Genomic DNA, 26,453 nt, shown 5'->3' on the forward strand with positions numbered 1-26,453 from the left:
GGTAAAAGGTTACAGATGTGCCTTATTGGGACATTATTAATGATGAAAACCAAAATAAACTGAGAAAACAATAAAGGAGGCACAGCTCATCTCAAAACATGGCCATACTGTCAATAGCCATCGAAATGCCACTAGTCTATCGTCTCGATGGAGTTGTCACGCTGCTACACATCAGTTTTGAATGGCCGTCAAGTGGTTCAGGCATTTCTCGTAAACTTTATGGTGCTACGGATCCTTATGTGTATTGGTATTCATGTCACCTCAAGTTAAATAAGTTCACTTAAAAACTCAAATATGTCTGCCGATTTTCAGGTATTTCAATGAGCTGTTTATTTATAAATTGCAGAAGGGTTTCTTGAAGGGCCAGTTGGTACATGATACTGAGGGGAACAGCGCGAAAAATGGGACGGAGAAAGATTGAACACACGACACAAGCGCTGACGAACAACTGTGTTCGTCAGTGCTTGCGTCATGTGTTCAATCTTTCTCCGACCCGTTGTTTGCGCTGTTCCCCTCAGTATCAGGGTTTATTTATAGTTATGAATGCATATTTAGGTTTGATTTATTGAAGAGAAAAGCTGTGGCGAGCAATAACAGCAAGTCACAACTGCCACGAAAATACTTCTTTATATCCAAAAATGCATTATTATTTGCAACGCTGTATCTATGACAAAGCTATTTGTTAACTACTACTTTGTTATAACCAATAATTCATTATATCAGAATGTAATATCGAGGTTTGAGAGTACTGCTTTTAAAGTATCCAGATTGGATTCCTTTTTCCTAATTGTGTGTATGAGTACAATGAACGAGAGGACACGTTCACGCTGTTTCAGCTTCGATCGACGTTACTGTGGAGTCGTGGGGTGCTCCGACGACTCTAAGTGGTCTTTGAAACAGCATGTGTGGCAGCTTGTGCTTATCAGTTGAGTCAATAGACCATCGATTTAAAGGCCTTCCAAACATCTGTGTGACACGCGTATTAAATTCAGTGCGTAGTCAGGGTGTTCTACAAAAGGATATATTAAGCCAGTGACTCAACCTCATGAAACATGTCTCGCACCACAAAGACTGCCTAGTGAGCCATTTCAGCTTTCTGCATTGCGCCTGTCCTCGCAGCATGTTTAGTTGGGTGCAGCATCATTTCACAAATAACTCAAACTGCCATCCACAAGGTACAGACTACGTCACATGCTGCAGCATGTAATCAAGATTTCAGTACTAACATGAAGGAAAAAAAAAAAGGTAGGCATTTAGGAGTGACTCACCTGGTTCAAATATTTTCCGAACCGTGTCCAGGCATTGTTTGGAAGATGAGAGAATAGATGTGTACGCTTACATTCGGGAAACATAGAAAAAAGTATGGCCTAGATAAAAGCCAACTGATAATGCAAGAGTGACTGCATGACACACCAAGTGGTGGCACCATATTTTTGTTCAGGAATATCATCTAAATTTTTCAAATCAACTGTCTTAACTGTATCAATTTCACAGCAACGCATGTTCATACTAGATAATTAAATGATGAGTTCAATTTATTTGGTGAAAAGCCAGAACCTCGCTCATCACTACCAATAAAATTTATACAAATGAGTGCCTGCGTAAGCAATAGAACTATCAATGCAAGAGAGTGGGCTTTTATGACCCCGCGACATGTTATACAACACTAAAGACTCCCGAATAAAGCCTCAGGTAGGTGGAACACTTAGGGCCATCCTTTGCAATCGGCGCACCAAGGCTTGGCAGAATTTGGATTGCGCATTCAACTGCTCGGCGCAATCAGTAAGGGCAGCACGTGCGTCTGGTCCCAAGGGGCTTTTGCGGTGTCCTCGCCACAGCAAGTAGACCGTACGTTCGAGTAACTCCGTGTGTGCCTTTTTGTTACTGCCAGCCCATCGTCGTATCAAGCGCGAAAGCAGGGCCTCGTCCGGGTGAGGTTCGTCTTCCCCACAAGCGCATGCCACCGCAAGTAGCGGCACGGCCAGGGACGGTTCGTCCGTCGTCGTCGCCAGAAGTGCGAGCGCCTGTTGGCGCAGCAGGACGGGCGGAGGCTGCCCCAAACGTGCCATTAGTTGCGCAGCCAATGGATCCTTCCGCGCTAGCAGTTCGGCCAAGGGCTGGCTGTGTGTGATCAGCAACGGTGCACCCCACTGAGTCCCCATAGTGGCTGACAGAGCCAGAAGCAGTCGCAGTGCCGCCTTACTGCTGCTGCTCTCCATCCCAGGTTGCCTGTCACCTTGGAGAAAATCGGGAGCCGAGAGCAGCGAGTCGAGGCCAGCCTCGAGGAGTGTGCGGGCACCACCCGAAGACGCGATGCGCACGAGAAGTGCCAGGCGAGCCTCACGAAGGTGAGGCCGCCCGGCGGGACTGGGCAAGACCAGCTGCGGCAGGTATCCGTCTCGTTGCAGATGCTCCAGCCAGGAACTAGCATCCAGCGAGACTAATGTGTCCAACACGCATAATGCGAGCATCTGTGTCACCTGCATACAGAATTCGTGAGAAGTTGCAGCAAGTCGAACAGTGTGGCCACTAAGAAAAGTGTTGGCTTTGCGATGCACTTTCAAATAGAGGATACAATGTTCCCATAAAATCTTGCAAATGTTAAGACTGATGACTGTGTAACCTTGCATAGACACCATGGAGTGTCTATGCAAGGTCTCCATGCAGGACTGAAATTAAAAGTAAACGCTGAAGTAAAGTAGTATGTGATGTGACTTCTACTACTTTGGAAAATCGGATGACTCAGAGCTGCCATGCAGTCTCAGCAAGGCTATGCATTATTCAGTGGCATAAAAAAACTTCCTAATATGATTATACTCTTCAACCCCTCAAAGCTGAGCAGCACAGAGTTGAGCACTTGCTCACGGAGGCCGTTGGATGCTCAGACTCTGCCATTGTTGTTCAACAAAAATGTTCATTAACACCGTAAAAACCTACATATACTGAGTTTTTTTTTCCCTAAATTTTATTACGTGAAATTTCCACCTGGTACTAGAATCGGACTTCAGAAATTCTCAAACAAAAATTCAGTTTTGGTTTTGGCATTGTGCAGCACTATTATCACCGTCAGGTCCCTGCGTTAGGATAACACTAGCATTACTCCTACTTTTCGACAGCCATGATTCCACACTATGTGAGGACCCCAAAAGCAGTATTTGGCTGCCTTGAAAAGAAAGATGATCGCAGCAGCCAAAACCATAGACAACTTTGCTGCATAGACGAGTAAAGCATTTGCAGCTGAGGGATAAAAAAGGAAGCCCTCCTTGATGTCTGCGGCCTGAAAAGCTTCCAGGGGCCACAAAATGGAGCGTTTTCTGTTGCAGAACGAGAATAGACGGACTTAGTGAGAGAGCAATGAAGCACTGCTGGGGCTCTCATCAATACATAAGCTTAGGCTTGTGCGAATAGTGAATTTTAGACTCAAAGCGAATTCGAAGCGAATATTGATTTTGATAGAATAATTTCGAATCGAATTCGTATGGTATGTATGACATATAAAAAAAGTGGAAATATTTTATCATGACCTAACTAACTTGCACAATATTTCTTTGGCATTTGTATAGAGCCCCTATTCCATTTCAATTTTTTTTTGTTCAAAGGAAGTCAAAATAACCTTGAGTAGTAGTTTCAATTGTATGGGAATGGTAACCTCTAAGATACTTAACGTCTTAAAATTTATTATACTAGGAGCATATAAGCCGTTATAACAAGCTTAATAAAAAGAATTGATTTGAAAGTAACATGTTCCTTTAAAGGGGCCCTGCAGCACTTTTTCAAGTAGCCATGGAGCCAGTAAACATGCTTGCTGCCTCACAAGTTTACCACCGCAAAGTTTTTAGAATCAGTCTAGTACGAGCGGAGTTCCAAAAATTTGTCGCACGCTGCAATTGCATTCTCTCTTCTTGTCCCGACGAAATAGCTGGAAGCAATTCAAAGAGGAATTACACGGCGAAAGAAAACAGGCCACACGCACCTCGTGATTTTGAGCATGTCTTTTTTTTTTCGCATACGCGGCTTTTTAGAGCGATCGCGCACATACTCGTGGACAAGCGGCGGTCTCCTGCGGCGGCCCGGCAACGACGAGCGCCATGCTCAAACCAGTCAATGGCTGTGACCAGAGTTGTATATTTCTTCTTGGCTGTGACAAGTGATTTTTGAGCTTGTGGTGTCATTTGCCAAGAAAAGAAAGCAATCTTTAGCTTTGAAAATTTATTGTGAATTACATGCCACGTGCTGCGCTATAATATTTGCCTCACGTGTTCTCGGTAGCCTCGACTACCAATCGGCAGCGTTTTCTGACCATGCTCAGTAGGTGTTGCAGGGCCCCTTTAAACTTGAAAAGAGGCTTCGCGGCAAAGCAGATTTTTCCTAAACAGATGCTTTCATGGCTTAGTACTCCTACATTGCAGTGAAGCAACCTTTACCAGCAAATTAATTTACATTTATTTGTTTATTGCGAATACTTTGAAAATGTTTGATAATTTAAATTCGAATACTTAACTAGTGGTTTGAATATACAAAGCGTTCGAATATTCGCACAAACCTACTTATGCTCGATGCACTTCGATGTCACTTCCGTAAAGCGACTGCTGCGTGACTTGACTTCCACGCTGAGCTCGTCGTCACGCAGGGGGGAAATCTCGGTTGCAGCCGCTTGACGTGTGCCTAAATAAACCATTTCAAGTGCATGCATATGGAGTGGATGAGGATTGGGGAGCTGAAAGTTACCGTATTTAATGGCATAATCCTCGCACTTTTTTTGGCGGAAAACCGATGCTAAGTCGGGGGGGGGGGGGGGGGGGGCGAGAATTACGCGGGGAAAACTTAAACTTTCCATGAAAACGTACAAAGCGAAAAAGAAAACGAAGTGGCCGCGAGTCGGGATTCTCACGGCAGAACAATAAAAGCACAGGTTCAACACAAGGCAAGATTTATTTGAGACACAAAAGGCTCAATCAAATAGTCGAGAATTAGAATACCGTACGCAAAGCTTGTGGGCGTTGGTCGCAGTAGCGTTTGTCGCTCAACAGGAATCCGCAAAAGGTAAGCGAAGGATGTAAGTATTGGGCTGATGGCCATTTAACAGAATCGTCCACAGTTACCTTCTGAAGAAATAAAGTTTACCATCAATCCCATTATTAGGCACGCGGAAGGACACATCTTGGTGGCTTTCAGCTGCCGTCACCATTAGGGAACAAAAAACTCTTCTACTCCGAAGGGCCTATTGGCAGCTTCGTTGCCGTTGTTTAGTGCATGATAAATCACTTTCAACTTGAAAGCAGCCGTGTAGCTTCTGTATCGCCCCATAACCTAACAACATTACAGACACAACATACAAATCACGCCGCAACGCGCACTTGCCAGCCAGTCACTTGCCAGCCAGCCAATCCAATCCAAGCCAGCTTGACTTGGATTGGATTTCAGTGCAATAATAGTACGCTCTATGCTTAGGAGATGGTGCCAGAAGGCACACGCTACCATCATCAGTGGCTGGAACGAGCGAACGACATTATTGTGGCAAATTTCAGGGGTGCGAAAATTATGCGAGTGCGAGGATTATGCGAGCAAATACGGTACTCCTTCTGGACGACTGAAACCGCCCTCGCCAGCTATGCTGTGCAGTGGACTGCCCAAGCTTGGGTCGGCATTTCCAAGGCTCTTTTTAGTTGTGCCTTCAAGAAGTGATCGATTTCAAAAGCCTTTGATGGCACTTGATGGAGGATGTCTCTGAGGAGGTAGCCTTCAAATGAAGTGCGTCAGACGACGATCAAAAAGCATGTGAATACACCTAAACCTCATTATAACAATGTTACATCTGCCACAAAAATACTTTGTTATATCCAAAAACTCGTTATACATAAACATATATCCTAAACACTGCATCTGCCACAAAGCTAATCTCACTTACTTTCGAGATAACCGATAATTCGTTATATCCAGGTTTATTATTTCGAGGTTTGAGTGTAAATGCATTCGGTTTCCATTTTTCTCGAGCTATATTAGGGTGAAAACTTTTTTCTCATGTTTGCTATCCCCACCTCGAACTATATGTAAGTCTGGACTATACGCGGGTTTAACGGTACTTGTCGACAACTTTTCTTGGCAGTAATCTGGAATCTACAGCACCAAAATGCTTTCCTACCACATGCCACGAAATTGTAGTACAAATATTTATTTTTCAGTTTTCACAGTTACCTAGCTCAAATACATATAGCTTACTTCATTATATAAAACTAATACAAGCATAGGATGCCATTCAATAAAAAATATTAGTGCACACAATATTAGTATTATTTATTTTTTTTCATTTCTCAGACCAGAACCACGTTTTCTGCACACTGTTCTCACCCTAAACATGGTGTCCCCGATGCTGCCTGCTCCTGAACACGGTGTCCCCAAGCCGCAGACAAGGCGTTTCATTATCCGAGAAAGCCCTCACACTGCTGCCAAGGTCAGTTGTCGCCGGGTGTATATAGTACTGTTACCCAGTAGTGACGTGCTGGCTAGCTTTATACCTCATGGGAGGCAGTGGCATCACGGCAGAGCAGCTGTCGCAAAGGCTGGCCACACAGCTGCACCAGGTGAGCCAAGGCAGCCCTCTCGCCACTGCCGCTCCGCCAGCCCAGGAGGAGGTTCTGCAGTGCCGCATACAGGTGTGCACGCAGTCGTTGCTGCCCGCTGCCGGACACAATCAGGCTCTGTAGCAGGGACCGGGTTAGCTCCAGCGCAGATGTGGGTGACACCTGTAAGGTACAGGAAACACCCCAGACAACCATTCATTGACTCTAATGTTAAACACCAAGCTTATTTCATGTCATGCGGCTGGTGTAAAAAAAAAGGTAGAAGTTCTGGGAAAGATGGATGGTTGACAAGACGCCAAAGTCTAGACACACTGAAGCCAACGGTGCGACAAACCACCTTGCCCTTTTCAAGGCTAAAACTGCCTACTTTAGCGTGTGTACACATTCTAAAGTAGGTGCTTGCAGCCCTCAAAATGACAAGACCGCTTGTCGGAACATTACTGCCCGTGAAACCCTGTGTTTAAAAATGTTACATGCGGCTGATACGACAGTGCGCCCAAGAATGCTTTTTTTTATAATCTCCCCATTTCAAGCAGCGTGCCCGCAGCTTTGAAGAGAGACACAGCACAAAGGCAAAACACTGACCGCTGCCACCAGAATAAGTCGAACAAAATGTTGCTTTCTTCAGTGCTCACCCTTGCGTTTCAAATTTTACTATGGAGTGCCTCAGTAGGTATTCGGTGGTAAATGGACCAGCACTCGCAAAGTGTGGTCACTAGGCTTGTGCGAATAGTTGATTCTAAGTTCAAAGCAAATTCGAATCAAATAGTGGTTGTGGTCAAATAACATTGAATCGAATTTGAATAGCATATATATCACATATGATAAAAAAAAGGCATATTTATCATGCTCAAACTAACCTGCACAATAATTATTTTTTTAATTGAGACAAGACCTGTGCAAATGCCATTTTTTTTTTCATCAAATGAAGTGGAAACAACTTTAAATAGTAGCAGGATTTGACATTCGGCAGAATGCAAGCGATAGCATGTGAAATATGTCATGCTATAAAATATACTATTTTTAGAGCATATAAGCCGACAGAACGAAAAATTGAAACATAAAAAAATTTTGAAAATGATGAATGGATGTGAAGGTAACATGTTCATTTAACCTTCAAATGAGGTTTCGTGGCAGTGTGGATTTTTGCTAGGATATGTGTTTTCACGGCTGAGCCCTACTTCACTGCGACGAACGCAAATATACACTTGACTATGTGCCTTCACGGCTTAGCACCCCTCTCCTGCAGTAAAACCACCTTTACAAAGTTTTACATGCGGACTAATATGCACCTATTTGTTCGTCTCCAATAATTCAAAATTTTCAAAAATTTAAATTCGATTCGAAGCGAATTCAAATACTGCATCATTCAGTCAAACATTTGAAACATTCGAATATTGGCACAAACCTAGTGGTCATAATACAGTCAATATCTGATCTTTTTAACAAGCTTCAAAGTTTGGAAGCTTCCGTGGCATCAGCACAAGTGCCATTGACGTAGATGTGAATGGTTTCTACAGGTAATGACAGGGCTGAACTTTTTTTAGAAAACATGTATTGGCAAGACAGGCACATGGTCTTGCTAGTTTTCAAAATATGCTCATTCTAAATCAACACAGCGTTTCCAACAACTCTGTCAATCATGAAAGGCTGCCTGGGACACAAAAACTGGAAGACTCTTCAGTTCCCTCATTATGGCCTTTGCAATGGCCTGGACCGTACTGTGATGCTGTCCTCCTTTGATGACCCTTTTCAGTGAGAGGAAGAAGCTTGAACCAGTCATTCTGCCATGTGTTTGTTAGGAAGTACATCACAGCAAAGGTGGTGCGGCTCAGTGCATTGTCAGCCTGCCAACCATTGCTCGTCATCAACTTGGCTCTTTTCCATCCCATAACAATTTGTTCCACTCGGAAACACTTGATCGGCCTGTTGCATCACTACCATAAGCAGCCTTGATCATGTCATCGGTGTCGCAGTTTTATCCAGTTTGACCAAGCACTTCACCATGCAACATTTCTATAACAAACGATACATTGTCGAGATGACAAGGCACCCATAGCTATGCACAGTGGTCAGCACAGGCGGATGCGCTCAGGCGGGCCTGCAGTGACGCTGACCAAGTGGCTGAAACTAGCATTAGCCACACTGTGCAGATGAATTGTGGGGAGCTTTGAGCATCGTCTTTTAGAATGTGCAACATCTCGAATGCCCTCAATGGCATAGATAATTACTTCTGGGATGACTAGTCGGACAAACAAATGTACAAAGAAAGCGTCGTTGAAGATGACAACAAACGAAGGGGTGGGTCCAATTTTAATACTGAATGCCTCCTCCGAGCTTTCCTTTTTTTGTATGACATGTAACTTTTTGTTCCCTTTTATTACTATTTTTTTTCCATCTCTGAAGTTTGACCTCGTATTATACAGCAGATTCTCAGTAAACACAAACCTCTTGAACGAAAATGCTGCTTGAAGGGACCCTAAGTAGGTCGACTATTAAGTTGACGTTGATTGTTGAAATAGCGGTCCAGAAACCTCGTAGTGTTACTCTTGTGCCAAGGAAGGGCCTATTTTGAAATAAAATCACGTTTTAGTGGTCCGATTCAGGTTAGTGCACTTCAAATTACCCGCCTCAAGAAGCCGACTGACCGGACCGACTTACATCACTGTCGCCATGCACAACGTTGCCTGGCTTTATTGCGCTAGTAGCAGAAGACCGAAAGCAGCAGAAGCCACAGCAGCAACAACGGCCATTGATCGATTTCCCGCCATTGGCTTCGAGAATGCCGACGTTTTTTAGTTAAACTGTGCCCCGCTAGATGGCACCACCTGTGCAGTGTATCTACACAAATATTGAATTTTTGAACCACTTGCGTCATTCCCCATAGTAACGTTCGGCGGTTCTTTTTCCATGAATCAAACAAAAACGAACATGCAGCGTTTTATTGCGTACAGTCGAGCCCCACTATATCGAACCCGTTTATATCAAATTATCCCGTATATCGAACAATTCCTAAACACGGTAAGTTTACATTGAGAATATATAGCAAAAGTTACTGTTTTATCGAACGAAAATAGCAACGACAACTGATATATCAAACTCCATGTGCCGCAAAAGTGCCTTAGCAAGTTGGCTCTCCCTCGCGGTGGCAGGGAAAACTGCCGGCGCCACCCTAGAAAAAGTTGGTTAGACCCGGTTGTGCGCGGGCGAACACCCACCTCCAAGAAATGATCCTGGCTTGCACGCAGCGCTTACAGCCAATCAGAGGCCATCGTGCTTTCTCCAAGGCGCGGAGGCGGTAGAAGTGAGCGCCATTTTTTCTTTCTTTATGCTTGTGTGCCTGCTGTTGCCGATTCAGCGTGGTCTGTGGTGTTGCCTGTTGGTGCTCTGTGAACTGTATTGGTGAGCTGTCATCATGACTTGCGCAAAGAGGCAAAATTTGCCGTTCGCCGCGAAACTCGAAATCATCAATCGGGTTGAGCGCGGTGAAAAGAAGTCCGACGTCACAGCCGCGTACAAAATTCCAAGGAGCATCTTGAGTACTATCCTGAAGAACAAGGCAGACATCAGGGCCAAGTCGGACAAAAGGCCAGGTGCCCGTGGCGCCCGACGTGTGCGAGCTGCTGTGTACGAAGATGTTGAAGCGGCCGTTTACAAGTGGTTTGTGAACGTTCGGTCGGGAAACATCCCAGTGTCCGGCCCTGTGATTGAGCAGAAAGCCAAGGACCTTGCTTTTCTGCTTGACAGGAATGATTTCCAAGGCGGTTCAGGCTGGCTTCAGCGGTTCAAAGAACGGCACGACATCGTTGGCAAAGCTGTTACAGGTGAAAGCAGAGGGGCGGACCTGGACAGCGTAGAAAAATGGCTCGAGGAAAACTGGCGAGATATCGCAGCAAGATATAGCCCAAGATATCTTCAATGCGGATGAAACCACTCTATTTTGGCAAATGTTGCCAAACAAGACACTTGCGTGTCATGGCGACAAGACAAGCAGTGGCAAAGCAAACAAAGCTCGTGTGTCCGTGCTGTTGGCAGCTAATTTAGACGGATCAAAAAAGCTTCGACCTCTGGTTATCGGTAAAAGCACGGCACCGCGGTGTTTTCGAAATGCGCTGTCACTTCCAGTTACCTACCGAGCAAACTCAAAAGCGTGGATGACCGGGGAACTTTTCAGCAGATGGCTATCGTCGTGGAATGATGATTTGGTAAGCGAAAATCGCAAGGTGTGCCTGCTCATGGACAATTGTTCATTGCACCACTGCAGTACGACCTTCAGCAACATCGAGCTGCGTTTTTTGCCCCCGAACACTACGTCTGTACTGCAACCACTGGATCAAGGCGTTATACGCGCAATAAAAGCCGGCTATCGGAAGCGCCTAGTGGAGATGCTGCTGCAGAACCTTCGTGTCGGCAGGGAGCTTAAGATCGACTTGCTCGGAGCTATTTCTATGTTGAGTAGATCGTGGGCAGATGTCAACAAGGAGACGATCCAGAACTGCTTTAAGCATACCGGCTTCCGCATGCCTGGTTATGACACCCCAAATTCTGACAGCACTGAAGACACCGAGGTGTTTCCGCCGAAGTTTGGAACGAGCTGGCAGAGTTCCCGGGTGCTATCGACGGATCGACATTCGACGAGTTTGTCAGTGCGGACGATGATGTCCCCATTATGGGCCAATTACAGTATGAGGATTACATTCATCATGAACTTACAGCGCAACACCAGAAAAAATACAGGACAGGGAAGGAGCAAAAGAGAAAGAAAAGACGGCGCTGACTCACAACTATTGTTTATTGGAAGAAACGGGGTGAAAAGTATATATATAGGTACTGGCAGCCTACATCACAACATGCCCAGAATACGAGGTGCACCGAGGTAGCGTTATCACACTCATGGCAATAAACAAGATTGGCCTAAATAACTTAATTCTTTTTCATGCAGTGTGACGGATGGTTCACTAACGCACTTGCTACCCCTAATCTTTATATGATATGCCTCAGTGATTTCTCTTGTTAATTGATTAGGATGCTTGAAGGTGATGGTGGTTCTCTCAAAAATGGGACGACAACCGCATGACCTGCAATGTTCCGGCAGATGAAGTCGCGCAATCCCTTGAAGAGATAACTCATGCTCCCTTAAACAAACATTCACACATCGTTTCGTTTGTGCCACATAGTCTCTACCACATGATAATGGAGTTAAATACACAGCTTTTTTTACGCATGCGATGTACTTGTTCTTATGATTCACAGCGCATCTCCCTTTCGCTTGTTTGTTTCTCAGCGCATTATCAACCATCGGGCAAATGCCCGATGGTTTTGCTCCTTCTCTGTCCTGTATTTTTTCTGGTGTTGCGCTGTAAGTAAGTTCACGATGGATCCTAACCAACTGGCCTAACTTACCGTCTTACTGAGGATTACATTGCAGACGTCGTGCCGACCACGAGCCAAAGCGACAGCAATATGGAAATCGACGACTGCCCATTACCTACATCCTCCGCAGTGATTAGTGCACTTGCGTTGGTCCGGCGTTATTGCTTGAATGTGAAAGGTTGCGGCCTCAGCTGCTCCGACTCGTTGGACAACGTGGAGGCGTGCGTGCTGTCGCAGGCAGCGAAGTCGTTGACACAGAAAAAAATCCGGGACTATTTTGTTCCACAGTAGGGCATGCAAGTAAGCCACCATATTAATAAAGTACTTTTCTTCTAGTTTGTTACGTGCCTTTGTGTCAAAACCTATACCGGGCCTATATCGAATTATGCCATATATCGAACTAATAAACGTTTTTTGGCGAGTTCGGTATACCCGAGTTCGACTGTATCTTGATGCATGGAAGGTTCTTCATTTAGTGCAGCTAGATCGATTACTAGTGATTAATTGTAGGCGGTCCGTCTGATGTCATCGGGATCATTTTGAAAATGTCCTACTGCGACGCATGTGTTCTTGGGCATTTACCTTAATTTCTTGGTAAGTAGGGCACTGTTGTTGATAATATTGTCGGTTTAGATGTTGTCATACATTGAGCTCTCACTCTGACGTAAATTATTTGATGTTAGTGCCCCTTTAAAAGGAACAAATGCTTCTAATATACAGTAGACTCTCAGTAAACAGAAATCTGTTGAACGAAACTACCGCTTAAACGGAACTATTGTCTCTGCAACGCTTGTTTTTGGGCTTCCATTCTGCACCCATGCTCACCCCTCAGTAAAACGAAACTCTTCTTAAATGGAACATATCTTCCCGGTTCCTTCACGCTCCGTTTACTGAGAGTCTACTGTAACTGCTTTCCTACTAAAAGTCTGTGACGCCGTTTATCTCCCAGTAAATGAAACTCCTAATAAACGGAACATATATTCTCAACCTGATCCCTTCAGGTTCCATATAACTGAAGTCTACTGTACTCGAGTTCTTAGTATACGTCGACTTTTATGGTAATTTAAAGCCCGAGGTGGCAATGCTCATATGTCTTAAATCAAATTAAAAAAGTGAACTAGAAGAGGTGACATTACATCCGCCGGAAACAGGCGTGCAAAAAATGCCAGCCATTTACCACATCTGTCAACCCACTGAGCTCCCTCTACCAATCCTGGAACTACTATGAACAGCACCTGCAGCGAACAATGCTCCTGGTGGGGGTAAAGAATTACCGCTTTTGTGGAGGGGGAAGGTGGGATGAAAGGAGAGGTGGAGAAGAGGAAGACAGTAACATGTGCTCCCTGAATTTTACGTCATGGCTCGAGCTTGCGGGCAGTCGTCGTGCGCTGACAATCCACCAAAAATACAGCCAACTGTTCAAAAATACGTGAAATAAACTTTGTTTACTGAATTTTGGGTAGAATTTTGTTTACTGAATTTTGGGGGTAGAAGTTTGATGTTTTGATGAGTATTTTCTATTCTTGTGCAGTTCCCGTTTAATTGTATTCAATTATAAACTCCCTTTTGTGCTTGAGACAGCCTGCAATGCAACCTACCTGATCGGCGGCAGTGTTGCTTCGCTGGCGCAGAGCGGCCACAATGAGTAGCAGCAGTTCAGCTGCAGGCCCCTGCTCGCTCACTGTTCGTGACGATGACAGAAGCTCGTGTGCAAGCTCCAGCAGCAGCTGGGCATCCAGCTGTGATGCCCAGCACACAACCAGCACAGAGGCCAGTTGTTGCCAGGCGGTGAATGCCTGCCGGGACACGTAGGCCCGCTCGTGCTCCGCGTTGCGCTCCAGTGCGGCTTGCAACACAGCTTTCACCTACAAGGTAATTCAAAAGGTCAGCTTCCGCACACACTGTAACAGTCACACTCCTAACCAGTGCTGCCTTTTTTTTTTATTTGTTGTGAAGTTTACATGCCTAAATGAAAACATGATTGTAAGACACTGTACGGGGCAACTTTGGACCTATTTGACCTATTTATCCTACCTTGCATTTTTAACGTGGACCTATAAATTTAACATTTTGAAATTTCGGCCGCAAAAACGCAGTTCTAACGTGGCTAGAAAATTGAACCGAATTATTGATTTACTTTTGTCAATCAACAAAAATAAAAGCGAAAGGCAACATAGGCAAAGGTTGCATAGCCTCTATGTTGCTCCAAAATGAAGTTTGGCACAAAGACATGACACTAATATGCATGCAGTACAGTTGAACTTGAAGGCACTTCTAACGATCGCATGTATAACAACCTGGCAGTTATAACAATGATATTTTGGCACACTTATGATATTTTATGCTACCTATTGAAACTTCATTTAAACATAGTGAATATTTTTCAAAACTTCCTAATTTTACAATGGACCTTTCTAACGCAGTCGTAGTAACTATATGACACTAACAAAGCAAATACAAAGTTAAAGCAGGCATTTCAACTCATGAGAAAGGCATACACATGCGAGTGCCCTGCTGCAGTGTACTTGCAACGAAAACATAAACAACGGCGAGGATTTTGGACACTGAGTGACGTTGCTCACTTTTATGGCGTTTCTTCAGAGACAGCATGGCGGTAAGAAAAAAAAAATAGAAGATAGCATGAAGACTTTTAGTCATCTTACACGTGACAACCTCATCTGAAGCTACAACCACATCTAAACCGGCTATGACGAACTAAACAATGCCTTGGAACTCAAGAATCCACAAATGCAAGAAGCGGTAACTTTCTGTCGCATACAAGTTCCCTGTGATCCTAAATTCATTGATACTACAATGTGGCGCAAGAGGTCTTCTGTCTTTGGGTAACGGCAGAACCAGTTGATCAATAATATATTGTGACTTTTTTCTATAATTTCCGCGACGCCTTCATAGATAAGAATCAAAAGAAGAGAGAAGGTAAGGCGGCAGCTGGGGATGAACGTGCCATTATGACTAATCGCCGACAGCCTTATCACAGTCATCTACAGCTATGGGCTCTACGGCTCGTGTGGCATAAGCTATGCTGACTGACGGCGGTACAAGCATGCTATGCTGCCATTCACTAGTTCGAAGCCACCGCGTCATGCGAGACGATTTGCATGTTGCGGGCAAAATGCTCATCTGCATCGTGTTGAATGATTGGGCTACTCGCTTCACCCATGTGCTGTCCGGAGTGAAGCATGCACAAAGAACACACAAACACGCACATAGGTTAGAGAGCATACGGCCCGGCACTGACTGCCTGAGTGAAGTAGGCGACATGCAGCATGCAACTAGCCAGGAATGATTGGTTCCATGTGGCGGTATGGTGCTTCAGTGAAAAGGTGCCGGTTCATGGTAAAAGCAGTTCAATTTACTCGTGAGAATGCAATGGGCTTGACACACGAAAAGGACCAACTTGTCACAAAAGGGGTTGTTAACAATATTGATTAAAAATCTGCAGAAAAAAAACTGACTTGGTTGCTAAGGGCACATTTTTAAAGGAGTACTGACACCTTTTTTTGAAGGCGAGTTTATTCTGCCATAAAAATCTCCTGTATACCGAGATCGCTCTTAGGAAGTGTGAAGCTCGGCAAATGCGGATAAAATATTTTGTTTTGATGTTAAAGTGAAATTTTTTTGGCGATTCTATTGACATCAGCACTAGCTTCATGTCAGGCTACAGTACTAATTTCGGTGACTTCACGAAGCAGTCTTGCAAGTTGGGATGACATCAGGCATCAAAAAACAACAAATGGCAGCCTGGCTGCGCGTCGCCTTCTTGGTTGTCTGCTCGCAGCTTGCGGTCGCTATCATTCAGCGAACCTGTAAGGCGAGCAAGCGGAGTCTAGAGTATTGTGCGTCCTTGTGAGTACAGAATATACATTGCTCAGAGGGCAAGGCAGTGATTTGATCTGAATCTGTGGCCATGACACTGATATTTTGCCCTGTGAAGTCTTGCGCTAGTGAAACGGGGGATAGGTGCAAGTTCCATCGATTTCCGTCCGATCCGGCGCTGAGACAAGCATGGGTCGACTTCGTGTGCCGCGGCCAGAGCGGAGACTGGACGCCGACCAAGCGGAGTAAGCTGTGCTCACTCCACTTTATTTCAGACGCTTACACGTACAGCATGCAGTTGATGACCGATTTCAAATTGTCAACAAAGATCTGCGCCTAAGAAGTGATGTCGTCCCAACGTGTCACCCTGGGCAACAACTTGAAGCGTGTTGGCAATCCCGAGTTGCCTGCTCCAACGGAGGTCCCTACAGACGACAACTGAGCCGCAGGCACCCGGGGATACGTCACGATAACTTGCGTATGCACATACCAATGCTTGGGGGCGCTGCTCACACCACGTTGTGATGTCAGGGTACAGTATAAACCGAAACTAGCTTTTAAAAACACCTTGTAAATCATTTTTCAAGGCACAGTCAAACTAACCAGCACATTTTCTAGGCTCTTGAGGCCTTGGCCCACCATTTGACGCAAAAAAGAACAATAACCGAAAAATTGTGTGTCAGTACTCCTTTAAAGACGAGCCCCTATACAATGAACTAGTACTGATATAATTCATTTATTTACAGATACTGCTGTATTATGTTTGAGACATTTCAGGAGTGGCTACAATAAATGAACAGAACAAAAAATACAGCAAATAATGACGATGTTTTGTGGCACTTTCAAGTTCATTATAAATCTGTCAAACTGTAGTGTATGTGCAAAACTTCAGACAGTCTTTTGACAATCAGATTGCCCTTGCAGGTATAAAAAAAAAAGGATGTAATATTAACACTCGGCAAATAAAAGTAAATCAGCAGACACGTGTAACGACTGCTCGCATATAAACCCATGACCTAGAGCTCAGATGCATTATGCCTTTGTGGCGACTAAACTACAACGGCGGGTAACAAGTTTGGTATAGTCTTGTCTTACTGAAATAGTAAGCCCAGTCAGCTTTCTAGGTTGCCTACGAATTTTTACAGGAGTGCTTGGGAACAATCGGCGCTATACGGTTCAGATTTTTTTACCATTGTTATAGACTTTATGACTATCCACTAAAAAATGAGGGGCGCAAGTTATGTACTACTGCCCCATTTAAAGGGACACTTAAAGTGCAACAATGAATCAACTTAGATACGCAACTCCGCAATGCCACAATCATTGCTTTAAGAAAAAGACTGTGAGTTTCACTTTTAATTTCCCCCCATTACCTCTGCATGCAGAAATGAGCTTGACATGAGAGATTTCGAAGTGACTTTTTTTGAAACTTGGTCACCACGGGCCAACTAAATTTCTTGAAGCTAAAAAAACAAATGGAGCCCTTCACCGATTAAAAGGGCAGATTACTTAATTTTTACTTGTTATTGAGAAGACATCTGGAAAGCGAGAAAATACACAAGGAAACACTGGTGACAATATCCTGCACTATCTTGTAGGAAAGTCGGAGATTTTGACAGCATCTAGCGGGACCTCTGCGGGATTTCTTATTAAAGGTAGTTTATACAGACAAGCTCGAGACAGTAAGTGTGCACCGACCTCTTGATGGACTCTCTCCTTGCTGCCGATGGCCAGCAGGGCATGACTGTCCTCGAGAAGCCGCTGGTGAAGGGCCGCAACATCCACTTTGCGGGGACCACCCAAAGGGTCCCGCTGTTCCAGCGACGACAACAGGGAATCCACTTGCGACACATCCAGCAAATCGAAAGATGTGTCCCGTCTGAAATGCCCGCATTCAAAAACAACCAGTGAGGCCCTTCTCCTCTTCACCAACAGAGTGTAATGGCAATAACCAGCCCCAATGTCAACACTGAAACACACTAGTGAAAGAAGGTGTGCAATGCCCTGCTGACAGAGAATCACTGCTGCAGCAATGAAGCCGAACTACTTCATGGAGAGGCCCCCCCTTTTAAACAAGGTTGTTGTCCTTACCTCCATGGCACATATTTAGCGGGCCACACCTATTTACAAAGTTTCAAAGGAAAATACTAGACGCCTAGGTACCACATGAAGACAAACGAAGCACCCCCAGAGATATGTACCGATTAGCCCAGCAACAAGTTCTTCTAATTTACAACAGTGTTTCGTGTGAAATTTCACATTATAATGAAGGGGTGAAAACGTTCCTCAAATGTTTAGACAATTTCTCTTATCCTGAATGCTATCCCGAGACACCACACTATAAAGGTACTAATAAATCACGCGCATATCTTAAAGACTCTCAGAACTTTCATTCCTGGAAACTGCTGCAGCAATATTTGGTAGCAGAGAGCAGGCTGAAAAAAGTGGCAAAAGGGGAGGGGGGTTTGTTGAACATGTTATTTGTGGCGCAATGTTTGGAACATGAAGACTGAAAAGGAAGGAAGACGATTCCAGTCTCCATGTTCCAAGCATTGCGCCACAAATCAGCAAACTTACGAACCAACTTGCCAGGAAAAAGTTCTAGAAAGGGGCACTAGCTTAGGAATTTACGATACTGTCCCACTTAAGATCTAGCGGCGAGATGGTGGTATTACACAATCGTAGTTTGCCAATAAACTAAATGTTTATTGCGACACCGTACCGCACATTGACATAACAGGGCGGGGGCACTGTGACTTCGGAAAAGATCGCGCAGTCAGACCCATGCACTGACATAATAGGAAGGGGGTGCGCTGCAATGAACCTTTCTTTGCCGTGAAGGGGGAACCTGCGCACGAGTATGCTCACAACAGATCGGGTGTGACGTCACTGCTACTTTCGTCACCCTTCCTACGAAGCTATGACAGTTCTGGATGCGCTTGCAATGGGCTTCAGTCGGTAGAGTGAACATTTAGGTACACTTTAGAGGTGAATTAAGATATGTTCTAAACGTCTTCTGTGTCCGGCCGTTCGTGTGGAGTGTCCTAGCATACAGAAAAAACCCACAAGAGGCTTGTTTTAGCCTAAAAATTTAATGGAACCACCTCTTTAACCACTACACCCCCGTGGTGGACTTTCCCGCCCTCTTGGTATACTTGCTATGCAAGGCTAGGCTATGCTTCATTTTGCCCTCCTTGTTCTGATCCTGGCTTCGCTTTTCCATCCTCTTGCTATGCTATACAAAGCTAAAAGGATACTGTGTTTGGGGAGCAAAGAAGACTAAGAGAGTGTGCCCTCTCATCACGCTGACAGCTTGCTGTAAAACCAACGTAGGCAAGCAAAAGGCTTTATGGCTCTGCAGTGATAAGAAATGACAAATGAGCATGCCTCTTGACAGCAGGAGTCTGCGAAGGCTGCTTGGTGCCATCCAGCATGCGCAGCAGCCGCCGATCCAGCAGCAGCAACTGCACCAAAGCTTGCCCATGTGAGCGAGGCCCATGCTTGGCTGCCAGACGTAGCTCGAGTGCCAGCAGCCTCACAAACCAGGCTTGTGCCAGTGGTGGTGGCCACGACGGCAACAGCTCCAAGTGCCGGGTGAAGAAGTCCCTCGATGAGCGCAGGAAGCGCAAAGCCATGTCCCCACCGCATGCAGGCCTAACACACAGCGCCCACAACAGTTGGTAGCCAAGTGCAAGCAGTGCGCCGCTCCTGTTGTTGCTGCTGCTGCGGTGCGGCGGTGGCCGTTCCAGCAGTGCCAGCAGGGCGTGCAGACAGGTGCGTGCCTGACCTCCTACTCCGGGCTCCTGCAGAGAGGCTGTGCGCTCAGCACCCCCCAGAAGCAGGAGTTGTGCCAAGCCCCAGCCCGGCTGTTCTGTGGATTGCTGCTGTAGGCACACCAACAGAAGCTGCAACAGCATCCCAGCTGTAGCCGCCCGCACTTCGTCGGGCGTCCAGCTGTCCTCGTGGCCAATGGGAAGCTCCAGGCTGGGTACCTGATTTGCGTGCAACAAGATTCAATCTGGCGTATGGCATATTTCTGAAATGTTAAACTCTGATTCAATTTGATTATTAAACCTGAATGTTAGGATAAATCTGATGTGTTCTCTCATTCTTAGAATGTTAAATCACTTTTATGAAAGAGAACATACAAACTAATTACTTCAAATTTGACCAGCTAAAGCAATGTTACATATAGAATGAATTCGGTGATACATTCCATTTTTATCCTCTGTTCTGCGATCTTTTGTTCTTCTTTCTTACTTTTATTCTGAAATAAACTTTAAAAATTAATAAATTTGTCTACTGCATAAAGATGCACACAGGATCATGTAACATTCATTCATTGTAGTTCCCCCCCTCCCTATTTTTTTACTTTCTGAATGATCATAGTATGCACCCTTATTTCAATTACTTGCGTACATATTTGGCATACAAGGTGTTTCAAGAAATAATTCCAATATTCTTAAAAATTCAGGAAAATGCGCTATTTGCTCGCTGCCTTCACAGTTGCTTTTTCTGTAGAGACAGCCATCTTAAGACGGTTCAAGACATCATTTGTTACAGCAATTAGAAAAGTTAATTAACTTTTTCATTAGTGGAGTTAAGCAGTTAAGTCGAATGGGAGAATTGAAGTCCTTCATGCAAAGAACCCATTCCAGCTTTGAGATTTCGGAAAAGAGGCCTCTAGTAATATGATTGATTGATATGCAAGGTTTAACGTCCCAAAACCACCATATGATTATGAGAGACACCGTAGTGGAGGGCTCCGGAAATTTCGACCACCTGGGGTTCTTTAACGTGTACCCAAATCTGAGCACACAGGCCTACAACATTTTCGCCTCCATTGGAAATGCAGCCGCCACAGCCGGGATTTGAACCCGCAACCTGCGAATCTGCAGCCGAGTACCTTAGCCACTAGACCATCGTGGCGGGGCGCCTTTAATAATATAGGAAAGTGGTTGACTGGGCTAGTTGGTTGTGCATACTTATGCTCCACAGTACTTGTCCCGTCTTTTTTTTTTTTTTTCTGTCCACCATGTCTTTTTTTGCACTGTTAACCTTAAATAACTCGACTAATAACTGCAAATTAATGAAATTATCCTAAATTCTACAGCGAAACCAAAACACAAAAGAGCACAACTGCTACATTTGTCCGAAATGTTCAAAATGAGAAAGTGGTGTTATATCAACCATTAATCAACTCCAATGTACAAGTGTGTGGGCTGCACTTGCAATTACAGCACGCATGACATGCATACGTTAATGAAAGGGAAAGAACTGCACCCCTGTAACCACTGTTCTGAACAGTGACATCATTGTAGTCATCTGCTTGTTGCACTCATCGGACCTTTGGTTTTGGTTTCGTTGCAAAATTTAGGAGAATTTCATTAGTTTGCAGTAACTACTAGATGCCACTTGTCCGAAACCTCAAAGCACCAACGGGCTGGGCTCTTCGTATGAAGGTGTTAAATTCTTCCATTCGACTTAACTGCCTAACTCCCCTAATTAAATATTTCATTAATCCAACTTTCCTAAAAACTGTTCCTAATGCTGTCTTCAACCCTCTTAAGATGCCTGCCGTTACAGAAAAAGCAACTGTGAAAACAGTGAGCAAATAGCACCTTTTGCTGATTTTTAAAGAATATTAGATACATTTCTTGAAAACAACATGTATATTCTACTAATGTATTAGCAGTACGTCTGTGGCCAAATGCTGACACAAGTTCAAGATAATAGGGGTGAGAGCTTTGTCAAGCTGCCTAAATGCAAATTTTTCTCCCACTCCGCATGATCTATATTGCTCATGAAAATCAACATCTTCATCCATGCCTATAATACTCTTACAGATATGGTTTTTCTTTATCACCCGTTTTGTTTTTACTTTCTTTGGCATCTTTCGATACATTTATTTGCAGAAAACCCTCTCGTTTTAAGATTCTGTTGCACTGCTGCTATTTAATTAGTTGCTTTTATATTATATTTTGAATAATACGTTCCTTCACACACCATTTATTGCTTTTTTTTGTATGTTTTACGATAGTGAGTTTGGCTGCATTTTGCACTAATTGGTATTTCACCTTCTAAAAGGTACAATGTATATCATCTCTGTTACGTATTTGCTATACTGCCCCTTTTATGCAATGTCCCAGGAGGGCCATGTAAGGTACTGATAAAGTATTAAATACACTTAAGCTAAAAGCATAAACAACTACTGTAAGGGAGAGCTGGCTGCGAGTGGTTGTTGCGTAATGCACATTCTGCTTGTTCAGTTCAGTTATGCTGTAATGGCTAATAAAAAAAAAATTCCTGCCAAGACGTTCTTTGTGATCCATGAGACCCAATCAAAAGAAGTGGCAATGGGGAAGCGCATCACAAAAAGAATGGTTCTCTACCAGCATAGATAAGCGGTTGAAATCATACTGTTTTTGCAAAACTTTTGTAATGTTATTATATTGCAGATGAATAGTATATAGGAGTGAGTTTGACGTTCCCTCTTAAGTCACAGCAGTGAAGCTACTAAGATGTCACCACAAGAATTGCCTATAGCTAAGCGCAAGTTCACCACATCCCTATGAGCAAGTGAACAATCATTGTTAGCTCAAGGCAATTCGTATAGCATGAAGAGTTCAATGCCCCTAGATGGGTCCTGAAGCTTCAGAAACCATGTTGATGCCTTTGGTAATTAACAATCTAGAGAGTGCTAACGTAAACGAAGTTTCAGGCAGTGTAAAAAGTTTACTTTACATAATCAGTGTAAAATTTTTTGTAGCAAAAAAACTTGATATTATTGGCAGTTATAATTAGTGCAGGCAGAAAAATGGAGCTGTAATGACTGCAGCAGGCGGTCTAATTTTCTGCTGATTTCTCTATCTGCTGGGTATTTCTATTACCGGGCTTACGATACCAGCATCTCAGGGGCAAAACGACCATCACTTTTATGTGGTAAAAAAATTAGAGTTGGCCTGTAAGACATCATTGGTGCAATGAAAAGCGAGGTTCACTTATAAGTTCAGGGCCTATGGCTCCGTCGCACACCTCTTGGCTGACAAGAAATTCTTGTCCCCTAAGGCGAACCATGCTCACCCCAAATAATTTACCAGCTAATACATAATATGACTTCAATATAAACGAAGCTAAGCACATTTGTTTGTAAAGATCCCATGTATTGAATGCCAAACCGACAATTACAGTAAACAAGTGCAGTGTTAACACTGCGTTAACACTGTGGGTGGAGCCGACATCTTTTTTTCTTCCTTTGTAACGATCTTCAGAATTACCAGGCGATGGACAAGCCTTTTTTAGTGGCACCGTCAAAACTGACATGTTGGGTGACCACTACCATGATCAAAAAGTGCACTTTAACCAAATCTAGTTATTTACAAATCAGTGATTAAGCATGCATTCAAAATGTATGAGTTGTGCATGTGCTGACCTGCTGATAGCCAAGTGCTAGTTTAGTTAAGTTACATTGATCTCATCACTACAATTCGACACAAGTTGCTAAAATGTGACACCCACTTTTGAATCAGGAATGAAATGTGTATCAAAGCCAGAACTGTAGCTAGTAGTCAGAGCAAGTGAATGCGAGAAAAGGAACCATATAAGCACTTTCAGTTGTAGAGGAAGTGTATGCTTTGAGGCACTACCTGTACAGTGATACGATGGGAGACACGCTAATGTTACTAACAGAAGCCACATTGCATGACTCTGGCCAATCTGTCTCACGATCTCAGGTTGCAGATGAGAGGGCTTCAGAACTGGAGCACGGTGCTTGAAATGCAGCAGCAGAATGCATTCAAAGGTATCGTTCTAACAAACCCACTGTGATGCGCATCTCCATAGTGCTCGAAAACAACTAGCAAAATTAGCACTTGGTAATCGAAAAGTAACCATGTGCTCGAAGCAACTTACCTCAATAGCCTCGGCAAAGCCGTGCATGAGGACCTGAACTCTGTCAGCCCGGAAGCAAGCTTCTACTTGGCTAACCAAGGACGGCTGCATGCACAACTGAAGCAAGATGCGTGCCGCAGACAGGGCATGGCGCGGTTGAAGAGCCCCATGGATGACGTAGGTCGCCAGCACACGGCCACAGTCGGGGCGTTGGGTACGTGGGTTAGTGGTGGTCAACAGCAGGCGGTGCAGAGAACACCCCGGACGCTCGCGAAGTGGCAAATGCAGAGCTCGTTCAATTAGCTGTAGAGCACACAGGCTGGCCTCTGCAGGGTCTCCCAGCTCACCAGCAGCCTCGTCAAGCAGTTGCAGCAGAAGAGACAGTGCGCCCCCGTCTTCGAGGTACTCCAGCAACAAGACTTCCACACAAGGTTTGCCTAGCACTTTCAGACATGCAGCCGCCAGCTGCCACTTCTCAGCGGCATGTCTATAGGCGCGCACATTGAGGCGCAGAAACACAGCTTCGCGCACATGCTCGAGAAAAAGCGTGGCACCAGGCCCTAAAAGATGATCAAGAAGTGCAGCCAGAAGAACCAACAAAGCAGCGGTGATGGGAAATTCTTCATTGCGGCTTTCAACCTCCTCTAGCTCGGCACGCAACCCTTGGAGGCAAGGCATTAGCAGCTGCCAGATGCGTGGTGCCAACTCGGGGGCTGCACCAAAGGCAGCTAAAGCATGAAGTAGGGCCGCCTTTAGTTCTGGAGGCACTGCACATCCTATCAAGCCAGCCAGAAGAGCCAGTGTGCTATGATGTGGGTGATCGGCAAGGGTTAACCTAGCGAGCTCATCGTACTGCACGACAGTCTCTAAAAGCTTGAGCATGGCAACCAGTGCACGGAGTTCAGGAGCCGAAATAGGCTGTGGGGCTCGATATGTCTCTGACGAACCTTCAGGGTGCAAGCAGTTGAAGTACTTGCGCAATGCTCCAAGAAAATTGTCCCATGAGACAGGGCTCCACTGCGAACCTGCCAGATGGCCATTGCTCTTGAGAAGTTGAAAGCAGTGCTGCGCACCAACGCGAGACCGCGACAGGCTGCTCAGGGCTGACACGTAAGGCACAAAAAGTGGTGTTTGGAGTAGGTCACCCGCCAGACGGACGAATTTAGCCAGCTGGCGCCTGTGGCCACCCTCGGGGTTTTCTATCCAGAAGTCCTCTGCCAATTTCAGCTCAAGGGGATCTTGTGCGTACAGCTCGGCAACCATTTCCAGCAGTTGCTCAAAGTGACGCGGTAATTGCACAGGTGGTGGTTGCCCATTCTGAGCGTACGTGCTTATAATGCGTGCTGCCTCATCCCCCTGGTTGCGCAGTTCCTTTAGTTTGAGTGGCATGAGGGCTACGAAGTCCGCTAGAAGAGCGTGTACTTTCTTAAGGAAGAACTCCTCGCGGTGCAACAAGGGTGAACGCACCACCAGCTGCCGAAGTGCAGAGAACACCTGGCTATCGATAGCAGTATCCATTAGGCGCTCGTCTTCTTCCAGGCAGACAGTCAGCTCTGGTTCCAAGCCAGCCGCAGCCGGCAGCTGCGACGTGGCCCGCAGACTGAGTGACCAGGCGAACTGCGCAATGCTGAAGAGCGCTTCCTGCTTCCACGCCTGCTGCGGGGCCGTGAACTCGCGATGCAGTGCCAGGGCCAAATCGGCGTCGTGTAACAGCGGTGTCGTGTCCAGCGCATAGAGCAGTGCCATCAGCAGCGTGAGCGATACGCTATCGAGAGCGCCGTCGCCAGCGGTTCGCGCTCGCTGGGCCAGGAAGTGCACAATGGCCAGGGTGTCGCTCTTGGAGAGCGGTGTCTGGCAGGCCCAACAGAAGACCACTTCCGCCAGAGACTGCTGCGTCTCCTGGATCATGTCTAGCACCTGCCGACGGTAGCGCGGCGGACCGAGGGCGCGGTTTCTTTGCAGCATGTCCAGTTCGCGCGCATAGTCAAAGCGATCGAGAAGCTGAAGTGCGCGTGCCAGTACGCCGTCCTCGTCGCGAAGGCCATTGGTGTACTTGGTGACGGTGGCCAACACGTCGGCGTTCAGCCCGACAGTCCAGGTGCGGCCTTCCGTGACCTGAACCAACGTTCGCAGCGCGTTTACCAGAGCACGCCGGCCATCGTAATATAGTAGCACGGCTACAAGACCACGAGTGAGCTCGGGAAATAGCGGCAACTGTTGCTGCGCCGCCAGCACCAGCTCCAAGGAAGCCAGCTCATTGAGCTCAAACATTTCGCTAAGCAGCAACGCCTCACCCACAACATCCTGCGGTAGCAGCTGCAGCGTCGCCTTACCGGACACTGCGATGCCGTCCTGCGGTGCCCGCGACACGGCGTCGCGGTGTTGGGTGCATCGCGATGGGTTAACCAGCAATGCAGCGAAGTCCCGTCGATGACGTCGAAGCGCGGCGACGAAGTCCGCCACGGCCTCGACATCCCTGTGTACGAGCACCGCTTCTACCGCCTGCTGTAGGTCTTTGTATGGCGTCCACAGTGAAGAACAACTCATGTTGACCAAAGGCGCCGTGCTGGACATACTGGTGGCCATTTTGCTGGCGACTGGCCGTAACCAGAAGGTACAACTTCACGCTTTGGTCAGTTTTGGGCCGTACGCTATCGAACTACTCACATACATGAAGCATCTTCGAACGTGCTACCTGACGCTTGACGCGTGTTTCGAACGGTTGGTTTATTGGCTAGCCGGTTGGCTCACTAGTTGGCTCCTCCACACGCG

At 45.6% G+C, this 26,453-nt stretch overlaps 1 protein-coding gene across 1 annotated transcript; it reads right to left on the minus strand.

Annotated features, from left to right (window-relative positions):
- Positions 1–1,517: 1,517 nt before the first annotated feature.
- Nup205 (nuclear pore complex protein Nup205) lies at positions 1,518–26,401 on the minus strand. Its single transcript, XM_037423852.2, has 6 exons — positions 23,703–26,401; positions 19,179–19,783; positions 17,490–17,670; positions 13,553–13,819; positions 6,516–6,743; positions 1,518–2,480 (listed from the first exon to the last, which is right to left on the minus strand). The coding sequence occupies exons 1-6, from the start codon at positions 26,265–26,267 to the stop codon at positions 1,689–1,691; spliced, it is 4,638 nt and encodes a 1,545-aa protein (XP_037279749.2). The 5' UTR covers positions 26,268–26,401; the 3' UTR covers positions 1,518–1,688.
- Positions 26,402–26,453: the final 52 nt, after the last annotated feature.

This window comes from Rhipicephalus microplus, chromosome 4 (genome assembly GCF_043290135.1).
Source record: "Rhipicephalus microplus isolate Deutch F79 chromosome 4, USDA_Rmic, whole genome shotgun sequence".
Classification (NCBI taxonomy): Eukaryota; Metazoa; Arthropoda; class Arachnida; order Ixodida; family Ixodidae; genus Rhipicephalus; species Rhipicephalus microplus.

Excerpts from the sequence above, each read along its gene's own strand:
- Nup205 (XM_037423852.2), bottom strand. The coding sequence starts at position 26,267 with ATGGCCACCAGTATGTCCAGCACGGCGCCTTTGGTCAACATGAGTTGT. Across the intron at positions 19,784-23,702 it reads GCTTTGCCGAGGCTATTGAG|GTACCCAGCCTGGAGCTTCC; the intron begins GTAAGTTGCTTC and ends CACGCAAATCAG. Across the intron at positions 2,481-6,515 it reads ATGCCACTGCCTCCCATGAG|GTGACACAGATGCTCGCATT; the intron begins GTATAAAGCTAG and ends TTCTGTATGCAG.